This window comes from Eretmochelys imbricata, chromosome 3 (genome assembly GCF_965152235.1).
Source record: "Eretmochelys imbricata isolate rEreImb1 chromosome 3, rEreImb1.hap1, whole genome shotgun sequence".
Lineage (NCBI taxonomy): Eukaryota > Metazoa > Chordata > Testudines > Cheloniidae > Eretmochelys > Eretmochelys imbricata.
The window spans coordinates 154,116,833-154,128,980 of NC_135574.1; the positions used below are offsets into that span (position 1 = coordinate 154,116,833).

General features: G+C 39.2%; 1 protein-coding gene across 2 annotated transcripts in view; it reads left to right on the forward strand.

The window, feature by feature from the left end:
- The window catches only part of BABAM2 (BRISC and BRCA1 A complex member 2), a 308,321-nt gene that overhangs the window by 240,341 nt on the left and 55,832 nt on the right, over positions 1–12,148 (forward strand). For both annotated transcript variants that reach the window (XM_077813632.1, XM_077813631.1), the window contains exons 8-9: positions 9,976–10,075; positions 12,076–12,146. In XM_077813632.1, the coding sequence (XP_077669758.1) occupies positions 9,976–10,075; positions 12,076–12,146 (171 nt within the window). The remainder of the gene's footprint in view (positions 1–9,975; positions 10,076–12,075; positions 12,147–12,148) is intronic.

The following is a 12,148-nucleotide window of genomic DNA, read 5'->3' on the forward strand; positions in this document are numbered from 1 at the left end:
TGCGAATACAGACTGACACGGCTGCTATTCTGAAACTTATCAAGGGTTGTGGTGGGTTCTCCATCACTGACAATTTTTAAATAAAGACTGGATGTTTTTCTAAAACATATGCTCTTGGACTCATTCTGGGGAAGTTCTATGGCCTGTATTGTACAGGAGGTCAGATTATCACAATGGTTCCTTCTGGCCTTGGAATCTATGTATCTATGAAAAAACTCGTGAGAATGCACCTACAATGTTGTATGCAGTTCTGAGCCTCTCAATACAAGAAAGAAGTAGATAAACTGGAGGAAATTCAGAGAAAAGCATCTTAATGATCATGAGGTTGCACAGTCTGCTGTAGGAGGAAAAACAAATTTAAAAAATCTAAATAGGTTTACCTTGGTTAATGTCAACTAAGGGGATATATAATGAAGACCTACAAGTGTATGATGATTTCAAACCTCAAAGAGAAGAATTGGTTAAGGTGAGCCAGTGGTTAAAATTGAAAGCAATAGGGAGAAATTGAGCAAAGGAAAATGGAGTGAAAAGATAATCTCAGAAAAAAATCTCAACAAGAATGATCTGATGAACTACACAGTAGCCTCTAATGGACCATGGCGGTAATCCTTGTCACTGGAGAGACTTAAAACAATCCTGGACAAAGCACTGAAAGGAACAGTCCTGCATTAGCCTAGGGATGGACAAGATGACTTAACATATCTTTCCCATTTCCAACTTCTGTGAGTTAGATCAGTCTCTCACAGAGAGTCTCTTTAAATTACTCTACATAAAAGAATAAATGGACACAAATCAGACGTCAAGAATTACAACATTCAAAAACCAGTCGGAGAACACTTCAATCTCTTTGGTCACTCGATTACAGACCTAAAAGTGGAAATTCTTCAACAAAAAATTCTTCAAAAACAGACTCCAACGAGAGACTGCTGAACTGGAATTAATTTGCAAACTGGATACAATTAATTTAGGCTTGAACAGAGACTGGGAGTGGATGGGTCATTACACAAAGTAAAACTATTTCCCCATGTTTATTCCCCCCCCCGCCCCACTGTTCCTCAGACATTCTTGTCAACTGCTGGAAATAGCCTACCTTGATTATCACTACAAAAGATCCCCCCCGCAGCTCTCCTGTCTCGAAGGTGCCACAAGTAGTCCTTTTCTTTTTGCGAAAGCTTGATAAGTTGTTCCTATGATTAATTACCCTGACTGTTTAAAATGTACACCGTATTTCCAGTCGAATTTGCCTAATTTCAGTTTCCAGACATTGGATTGTGTTCTACTTTTCTTGGCTAGATTGAAGACCCCATTATTAAATATTTGTTCCTCATTTAGGCTGAGATCAAGTCACCTCTTAACTTTCTCTTTAAGTTAAATAGATTGATCTCCTTGAGTCTATCGCTGTAAGGCATATTTTCTAATTCTTTAATAATTCTTGTGGCTCTTCTTTGAACTCTCTCCAATTTATCAATATGCTTTCTTGAATTGTGAACACCAGAACAGGACACAGCATTGCAGCAGTGGTCTCACCAATGCCAAATACTGAGGTGCAATAACCTACTCCTACTCAAGATTCCTCTGTTTATGCATCCAAGGATTGCATTAGCCCTTTTGGCCACAGCATCGCACTGGGAGCTCATGTACCGCTGAGTATCCGCCATGGTCCCCAAATCTTTTTCAGAGTCATTGCTTCCCCGGATAGAGTCCTTCATCCTGTAAGTATGACCTGCATTCTTTGTTCCTAGATGTATACATTTACCATATTAAAACACATATTGCTTGCTTTTGCCCAGCGTAAAAAGTGGTCCAGATGACTCTGAATCTAGGACCTGTCCTCTTCATTATTTCCCACTCCCCCAATTTTTGTGTCATCTGCAAATATTATCAGTGATGATATTATGTTTTCTTCCAAGTCATTAATAAAAATGCTAAATAGAGTAGGGCCAAGAAGTGATCCCTGCAATACCCCCATTAGAAACACACCTGTTCAATGATAATTCCCCATGTACAATTACATTTTGGGACCTATCAGTTAACCAGCTTTTAATCCACTTAATGTGTGTCATGTTAATTTTATATCTTTCTAGTTTTTTACTCAAAATGTTATGCGGTATCAAGTCAGATGCCTTTCAGATATCTAGAGTGACAAGGTGGGTGAGGTAGTATATTTTATTGGCTGTCTGTTGGTGAGAGAGCCAAGCTTTCGAACCACACAGAGCTCTTCTTTATCCCAGGACCGAAAGGGCCACAACTACACTGCATACAAAAATCTAAGTGTATTACATCAACACTACTACCTTTTTCAACCAAACTTGTAATCGCAACAAAAAAAGATATCTAGATAGTTTGACAGGACATATGTTTCATAACCCCGTGTGGATTGGCATAAAATTACCCTCCTTTAATTCTTTATTAGTTGTATAGAGAAGGGCTCTCATTACTCCATAACACAGTATGTCTGCATCCCTAGATTGCTTTAAGCAATAGAGCTTTCTAGCAATCTCATTTTGATACCTTTCTGCCCATATTTCAAACTTCCCTGGCTTTTTAAATGTTCTCTGTGTTCACTAATATTTGCAACACCTAAAAGTTAGCTCAGTTTACAAATATATTATGATTAAAGGAAGTAAATAAATTGCCTTATTTTAAATTAAACGTGCTTTTGCATGCTTGTGAGCACACACCTGCTTTGTTTGCACACACATTCCTGATCTGCTTACACACTTGATTACATAAGTCCTAAATGCTAGACCTGTATTTCATCTATTTTAGAATTTCATTTATTTTCTTTTCTCTTGATAGAATTTAGAAATAGTTCTCACATTTTGCTATACTCTTCCATTTCATTCTCCACATGTATTATTTTTTAAGATGCGTTTCCAAAAATTTGTTCTTTTTCTGTTGATACTGTTGTATCTTTCCAGTATTTAAGGATAATCTTCATCCATTAGTTAATTCGGTGAAATTTATCTGCCCTTTTTGTACTGATATTTTGATTCTACTAAGTAGTGCACCTGGATACATTAAGTTGAAGAAGCTTGATTCTTTTTTATGATCTTCTTAAAATTGTTTGTTTCTTGGACAACTGCAGATTACATGTTTGTAATTACAAATGATTACAGTTTCCTTTAAGCACTTCCAGGGGAGATAACTTCATCATTTTCTATTCAATTATACTAAAGACCTGTAAAATAATTATAAAATATGTTAAAATGTATCCATATGTGGTCTGCATGCTCACTAATACTATAGCTTCTCTATATTGTGTTCATTAGTAAGTGCTTGTTTGAGGAACATGAACTCATTCCTCAAGATTTTTTACATACATTGATACATTTGTAGTGCTGCCAAAATTAATATTTTCTACCCCAATTTTTGTTTATGGTTCTAAAAAACTCCAAAACTGTTTCTTTGTCCAAAAAGTCTGACATCTTTAGGGGTTTTTTTATCCAGTTGTCCCAAAACATTATCTTCCCTTTTATCTTTGTTAATAGATTACCACATAATTAGATGTGCCTGAGCATTTTGATGAGTCTTTCTTTCTTGTACAGGGCATGTCCCCAATAATGGATTTAAGGGGATTAGTGGCATGCAGATTTTTATGCAGTTTAAATGCATAGATATCTTATAATTGAACATACATTCTTACTTGAGTTCATATAGGATGGATTTATTTCCTTAAGCTCAGTATATCTACATTTTAATTTCCAGGTAGTTGGCAAAATTGGTTCTTAATATATGTCACACATGCTTAATAGGGATTTCATTTGCTAAGGGAGTTTTTAAAATATCTTTTCACTAGTTCAAATTAAAAATATAACCAGACTGGAAAACTCCTCTTCTATGAAATCAGCAGAATATTAATTAAGGAGAACATTTGTAAGACATTTTTATGGTGAAAGAGCAACATATTTTTCCCCTTAGAAACGGTAAGGCAAAGATTTTTCTCAGGCAGACTGAGAATCTTTATAGTAGCAGCAAAACAACTACCCTACCTTCTGCCTTCCATCTCTCTCTTCATGGTTTGGCAGGCTAGCTCCATCTCTGCTGTTTTAAGCATGCTTTGGTTTTCCTAGGATTCAGAGTAACAGCCGTGTTAGTCTGTATTCGCAAAAAGAAAAGGAGTACTTGTGGCACCTTAGAGACTAACCAATTTATTTGAACATAAGCTTTCGTGAGCAACAGCTCACTTCATCGGATGCATACTGTGGAAAGTACAGAAGATCTTTTTATACACACAAAGCATGAAAAAATACCTCCCCCCACCCCATTCTCCTGCTGGTAATAGCTTATGTAAAGTGATCACTCTCCTTACAATGTGTATGATAATCAAGGTGTGCCATTTCCAGCACAAATCCAGGGTTTAACAAGAACGTCTGGGGGGGGGAGGGGTTAGGAAAAAACAAGGGGAAATAGGTTACCTTGCATAATGACTTAGCCACTCCCAGTCTCTATTCAAGCCTAAGTTAATTGTATCCAATTTGCAAATGAATTCCAATTCAACAGTTTCTCGCTGGAATCTGGATTTGAAGTTTTTTTGTTGTAAGATAGCGACCTTCACGTCTGTGATTGCGTGACCAGAGAGATTGAAGTGTTCTCCGACTGGTTTATGAATGTTATAATTCTTGACATCTGATTTGTGTCCATTTATTCTTTTACGTAGAGACTGTCCACTTTGACCAATGTACATGGCAGAGGGGCATTGCTGGCACATGATGGCATATATCACATAGAATCATAGAATATCAGGGTTGGAAGGGACCCCAGAAGGTCATCTAGTCCAACCCCCTGCTTGAAGCAGGACCAATTCCCAGTTAAATCATCCCAGCCAGGGCTTTGTCAAGCCTGACCTTAAAAACCTCTAAGGAAGGAGATTCTACCACCTCCCTAGGTAACGCATTCCAGTGTTTCACCACCCTCTTAGTGAAAAAGTTTTTCCTAATATCCAATCTAAACCTCCCCCACTGCAACTTGAGACCATTACTCCTCGTTCTGTCATCTGCTACCATTGAGAACAGTCTAGAGCCATCCTCTTTGGAACCCCCTTTCAGGTAGTTGAAAGCAGCTATCAAATCCCCCCTCATTCTTCTCTTCTGCAGGCTAAACAATCCCAGCTCCCTCAGCCTCTCCTCATAAGTCATGTGTTCTAGACCCCTAATCATTTTTGTTGCCCTTCGCTGGACTCTCTCCAATTTATCCACATCCTTCTTGTAGTGTGGGGCCCAAAACTGGACACAGTACTCCAGATGAGGCCTCACCAATGTCGAATAGAGGGGAACGATCACGTCCCTCGATCTGCTCGCTATGCCCCTACTTATACATCCCAAAATGCCATTGGCCGCCTTGGCAACAAGGGCACACTGTTGACTCATATCCAGCTTCTCGTCCACTGTCACCCCTAGGTCCTTTTCCGCAGAACTGCTGCCTAGCCATTCGGTCCCTAGTCTGTAGCGGTGCATTGGATTCTTCCATCCTAAGTGCAGGACCCTGCACTTATCCTTATTGAACCTCATCAGATTTCTTTTGGCCCAATCCTCCAATTTGTCTAGGTCCTTCTGTATCCTATCCCTCCCCTCCAGCGTATCTGCCACTCCTCCCAGTTTAGTATCATCCGCAAATTTGCTGAGAGCGCAATCCACACCATCCTCCAGATCATTTATGAAGATATTGAACAAAACCGGCCCCAGAACTGACCCTTGGGGCACTCCACTTGATACCGGCTGCCAACTAGACATGGAGCCATTGATCACTACCCGTTGAGCCCGACAATCTAGCCAGCTTTCTACCCACCTTATAGTGCATTCATCCAGCCCATACTTCCTTAACTTGCTGACAAGAATACTGTGGGAGACCGTGTCAAAAGCTTTGCTAAAGTCAAGAAACAATACATCCACTGCTTTCCCTTCATCCACAGAACCAGTAATCTCATCATAAAAGGCGATTAGATTAGTCAGGCATGACCTTCCCTTGGTGAATCAGGCATGACCTTCCATTGGTGGATGTGCAGGTGAACGAGCCTCTGATAGTGTGGCTGATGTTATTAGGCCTTGTGATGGTGTCCCCTGAATAGATGTGGGCACAGTTGGCAACGGGCTTTGTTGCAAGGTTCCTGGGTTAGTGGTTCTGTTGTGTGGTATGTGGTTGCTGGTGAGTATTTGCTTCAGATTGGGGGGCTGTCTGTAGGCAAGGACTGGCCTGTCTCCCAAGATTTGTGAGAGTCCACCAATGTGATATATGCCATCATGTGCCAGCAATGCCCCTCTGCCATGTACATTGGTCAAACTGGACAGTCTCTACGTAAAAGAATAAATGGACACAAATCAGATGTCAAGAATTATAACATTCATAAACCAGTCGGAGAACACTTCAATCTCTCTGGTCACCTGATTACAGACATGAAAGTTGCGATATTACAACAAAAAAACTTCAAAACCAGACTCCAGCGAGAAACTGTTGAATTGGAATTCATTTGCAAATTGGATACAATTAACTTAGGCTTGAATAGAGACTGGCAGTGGCTAAGTCATTATGCAAGGTAACGTATTTCCCCTTGTTTTTTCCTAACCCTCCCCCCCCCCCCCCGACATTCTTGTTTAAACCCTGGATTTGTGCTGGAAATGGCCCAACTTGACTATCATACATATTGTAAGGAGAGTGATCACTTTAGATAAGCTATTACCAGCAGGAGAGTGGGGTGGGGGGAGGTATTTTTTCATGCTTTGTGTGTATAAAAAGATCTTCTACACTTTCCACAGTATGCATCCAATGAAGTGAGCTGTTGCTCACGAAAGCTTATGTTCAAATAAATTGGTTAGTCTCTAAGGTGCCACAAGTACTCCTTTTGGTTTTCCTAGACATTTTTAGGCCTGCTCCACACTAGAAAAGTTATACCGCTATAACTACTTCAGTTTGAGGTGTGATATTTTACCAGTATATCTATACTGATATTAGCCTAATGTCAGTGCAGTTATATCAGTATAAAGGTGTCTTAAAGGATATGTCTACACTTGCAGAGTTTTTGCGGTGTAAGTTTCACCGGTGATAGGAAACCGGTGAAAGTAAAGCACTGGTTTGTGTACTCACTTAATTCCTCAGGCACCAGAGACTGTTTACATTAGCAGCACTTCCATCGCGGATGAGAGCAGTGCTCGAGGGCAGCTGTCCCACAGTGCAGCTCTCTCCAGTTTGACGATGGGTCATGTGATCGCAGCGCATCCTGGGTCCCTGCACAGTCTCCTCTCCCCAAACACTGATAAGCTCCAGTAGCTCAGCATTGCTCCAAGCAGGGTATCGTGGATAGCCATTGTCACCTGGCCAGATAAGTGAGCCAAGAAAACAGGAAGGGGAGTTTCAAAGTTCCCTGGGCTTTACAGGGGGAGGTGTGAATGTCTTTTTTTTTACCTCACAACAGAACAGCAAAGCTGCTGGCCAGAGTGGTCACCTAGGCATTGTGGGATATCCTCTGGAGGCTAAAAGCTGTTTACACAGGAAGAACGTGTCTTCACTTGCACATGGCTGCAAAAGCGTCACCGGTAAGAGCTGCATGCCTCTTGTGGAGGTGGTTTTCTTTTTGTGGTGTAACTTCTGAGTTTCACTGCAAAAAGTCATTGGCAAGTGTAGACACTCCCATGGTTTTTGCGCAAAAAAAAGGGACTTTTTCCACTTTAAATGGCAAGTGTAGACATGGCCTTAGAATGGCATTGCTTATTGGTTATTTCAGTACCTGAACCAGAGTAAGCTATACTGGTATAGGCATTTTTATACTGGTATAACTGCTTTCATAGTAGAGAATTGTATTGCCACTTTATCTATAATTGTTACAGTTAAAGTGGCAAAACTCTCTAGTGTAGACAAGCCATTGGTCACAAATTTTAAATAATCATTCAGAGTCTGGAAAATGGATTGCACTAGGGCAATATTAGAAAAGAAGCAGCATTTGAAAACTGTTAGAGATTCTCGTATGTCTGTTGGAACCAAAAGAGAAATCTCTGATTTTCTTTGTACTATTTTGAGCATCTTCAGTGGAATCTTACTGCTGAGAGGAGCCTTAGATTTGAGTGCAACTGAAGCAAGGGAGACTGTGGGATGGGCAGTAGCGCTTCCTTTGTTTAAAGGTATAAGTGTTCAGGGGATATATTTGTATAATATAGGGAGTGGTGATTGCAAACTTGACATGGCCCGATCATTATCATCTTCAGAGTAGGATCAGAGCCCACTCTTAACTTGTCAGGATGAGGACCCTGCTTCATTCCTCCAATCTGAATATAATTTCAGAATTTTCTGAGGGGAAATTAGTGTTTGGCTATCGGACCGCGCTTTTGATGGCCGGCTAATACGTTATGATCATCCATAAGTGGCCAGATAGCATTCCCATACTCCTCAACACATGACCTTGGAAAATAGATGACCTGCAACAAACAAAGCAACCAAGAAGGAAACTAAAGTTGTTGACAAAAAATGGCTTCATATTTGACTAATGACAGCATAATGAGTTTTGTTCCTCTGTGGCTGTGATATACATAGAAATGTTTTCTTTTTCTTCTTCAATCTTGCATATGCAAAGTCCAGACCTACAGAACTATTTCATGTGGTGAACAATCTGCTGACTCCAGACTGTTTCAGTAACAGATTTCAGTGTACCTCATAATGATAAATTTTCGATTAGGCTTCTATCCTTCAAAGGGTTTTGCCAGTACAGAACCTTCTACCTAGACAAAGAAAAAGTTGGTCAAGGCATAAGAATTCATGCCCGAGGATCCCTTTGTAGGATAAGGACCTTGCTTTGCAGAGAAGATCTGTTGGATCTTAATGTTTTTGTGGGAGAAATACATAAACAGTGTGAGACAAAGTAACATCTTAACTTTTGGAGTATAACTTAGTTTCATTTATAGAGAAGTACTGTATGTTCAAAGAGAGATACAAGCCATGACCTGTAAGATAGGTTCAGGCCCCTTATGATTGGTAAAAGACAATAGGAAGGATTTAGGTCTGTTGTTGAAAAAACTGGTATTGCCTTTATCTGGGTGTACAATCAACATTTAAGAAAAAGTAGTTAGGGCCTTGCTTGCAGAGGAAGCCATCAGATGAAGTTCCTGGCCTTGACAATTACAGTCCTCCCTCAAATCTTCCTTTTATGGGAAAGACTATTGAAAAGGTTGTTCCAGTGCAGCTTTGGGTTCCTCTCACTGTCCTAAGTTTCTCACATTCTGGTTTCTGGTCTAGGTGTGGTACAGGGACAGAATTAGTTCCTTTATTCAGATGATCTTTTTCTAGTGATGGACAAAGTTCAGGTATAGAGCTAGTCAAGAAAAGGGGAGGGCACATAATGTAATTTTAAAACAGTGCCGCCAGCTCCAGTCAAACGTTCATGTTGATTTTATTGGATATGCCTTTGATATGCTTGACCATGAAGTGTTGATCTCACACTTACAGGATTTGGTAGGGATAATAGATATGTTATTTAGTGGCTCTCGAAGGTGTTGAGAAACTACTCTTTTTGAACTACGGTGGAGATAAGTGGGTTATTTATGGATGCTTGGGTGTTACATGGAAGGCTGTTTATACTGTCTGTTGTGTACAGTTTGATGCAATGTCTGGTTGCATTTAAGCTGCTATGAACCTAGATGCAATGGTGATAAAAATAATACAAATAATTAAATAAACAAAATTAAAACTATTCTTCGAGAGGATGCTTGGTATGTCTGCCACTCCTAGTACGAGCACGTAACTCTTCCAGTTGGAGGGGTTTGATACTCTTGGTTAAAGACGTCTGCTGTCAGTAAGGTGTCAGCAGTATACAGTAAAATTACGGTTTGTATCTCTAATATTTATTACATAGTCCAGGGCTAATAAAAATCAGTTTGAAACCTTTTCTTAGTGTGATGCTGGGCTTTTTACATTGGGAAAGGTAAGAATCACTAACGTGTCCCATAGGAGCAGCATCTGATATATTGTGAAATAAAATTATTTTAATTTTAGTGCTCTTGGAGGCTCCTCTGCCCTTCACATCCCAGCTTTTCCAGGTGGAGGCTGTCTCATTGACTATGTACCACAAGTGTGCCAGCTGCTAACTAACAAGGTAAGTTAATACAGAGAACGTAATTTCTCCTTTCCTTCTTGTGTACCTTGCAAGCACTTTTATGAAACCACTGTGGAAACAAAGGATTCTACTTATTCGACCAGATGATTTAAGTAAAGCAAACTCAAGCAAGTTAAACTATTCAAGTAACACCATCTTATACCTGATCTTGTGAGAGACTGAACATTTTCATGTCCCAGTAAAGTCAGTGGGAGTTGTAGGTATACAGCATTTCTTGGGTTTTAAAGGGGTTTTCTTATTCTTTTAAGGTACATTAGGATAAAAATGTCACCCCAACATATTATTGTTCTCTTGCTAGATAAATAGCAATGTATAGCCATTGAATTTATCTTTCAGTGGAAAGACATCTAACTATCCCTAGATTACTGTCGATTGTGAGCACTTGACAAAAGGTCCTGTTACAGTGATATTATCTCAGCTGATTCATCCAGATGGACTGATTCATCTTCTCTGATGAATGTTGATATAGTAAAGTAATAGCCACTTACCTTTTCCATTAATGGAAAGTTGTATTCCGTTTGGCTTAGAGTCTCAGCCAAAGAGAAGATTTATTCATTAGGTACAGTATTTTGAAAATTTTCTCAGATGATTTAAATGTAGTTTTTAACTTAGAACAGTAACTTAGGGCCAGATATTCAGCAATCTGGTAACTGTAGATTCCCTATTTGTCTTTTTTATTTCATATTTTTTGTTTTTCTTGTTTAAATGAGGAAATTAAATGATGTCTTTTAGAAAAGGTTCCTTCAAAATGCATTTCCATAATTATACAGAAATCTATCTTTAGAGCTGTTTTGTTGTGGTTTTCTGTTAAAACTACTTTCCGTTTTTGAAACCTACAAGTACACAGGACTGTTTTTATCCTTTTTTTAAACAAAGTTACTTAAGCAAACTTATCATCTGTTTTCCTTTTTCCAAAATAATGCTTCAGATCCCACACAAAGCCTTCAAACTGAGCACTTTTTTATAAACTGAAATAAGTCCTATTTCATAAATAGAATTATTTTACTTTGAGAGAGTATAACATAGCTCTGAGCACTGATTGTATCAAGGTTATTTCAAATAACTTAACACAAGCATTTGCCAACCAAGGAAATCCAATGTTACCATAGCCAACACAAATAAACGATATATTTTCCCCACTCTTCTTTCTCTCTGCATTAAGAGGCTCTAAAAGAGTTAGTTTCCATTATGAAAAGCAAAGTAGGATTTGTATAAGTGACTATGAATGGAAGCATCCTATAGATATAACATAATGAGTTGGGAACTAGATACTCCTTCAGCCTAGCATCTTTGGTGTTGGTTTCATCATGAGTCAAACCTTGCTTATCTTGCAAGTAATCCATTCAAGTCAACAGAGCTATTCATGTAAAGCAAGGACTATTCAATGGGCTCAGATCTTCCAACCTAAGTGTAGTGGTCTGGATCAGTGCTGGGATGAAAGACTTTCAAGGGAAACTCAGGATACTTCAGAATTTGGTGCTGACAATTCAGTAAGTGGCTCTCTTCTATCTGGGTCAGCCTGAAGCCAATAATACAGCTTACTGTAAGGAAGTACTCTGCTGCTAGAGATGCTGTTTTTCAGATGACACACACAATTATGGTCCTAAGCAATTTTCTTAACAGGATGTTTCTCTAGCATCCTGGCCAAATGCTAGCTCAGCCAATTACATATTGCTCATCTAAGGTTCTTTCTATTGCTTCAACTGGATATGATATTCTTCTTCACTTCTTATTGCACAGTAGTGCTACTGGGTGCTGCTTCACCTACAGGTGAATGAAGACAGCCCTGTGTACAGTTTGTTTGAAAGGCATTTTAGGATCCTTTAGGATGAAACATGCCATCTAAAAGTAGGATGCAATGTTATTAATATTCTGTAAATAGATTTCTCCCATAAAACTAGAAAAATATGAAAAGTTGGGAGCCTTTTCTTTCTGTAAAATGTCTTCATAGCTTTAGGTTGGCTTTTTTCCCCCCCCAGGTACAGTATGTTATTCAGGGATACCACAAGAGAAGGGAGTATATTGCAGCTTTCCTGAGTCACTTTGGAACGT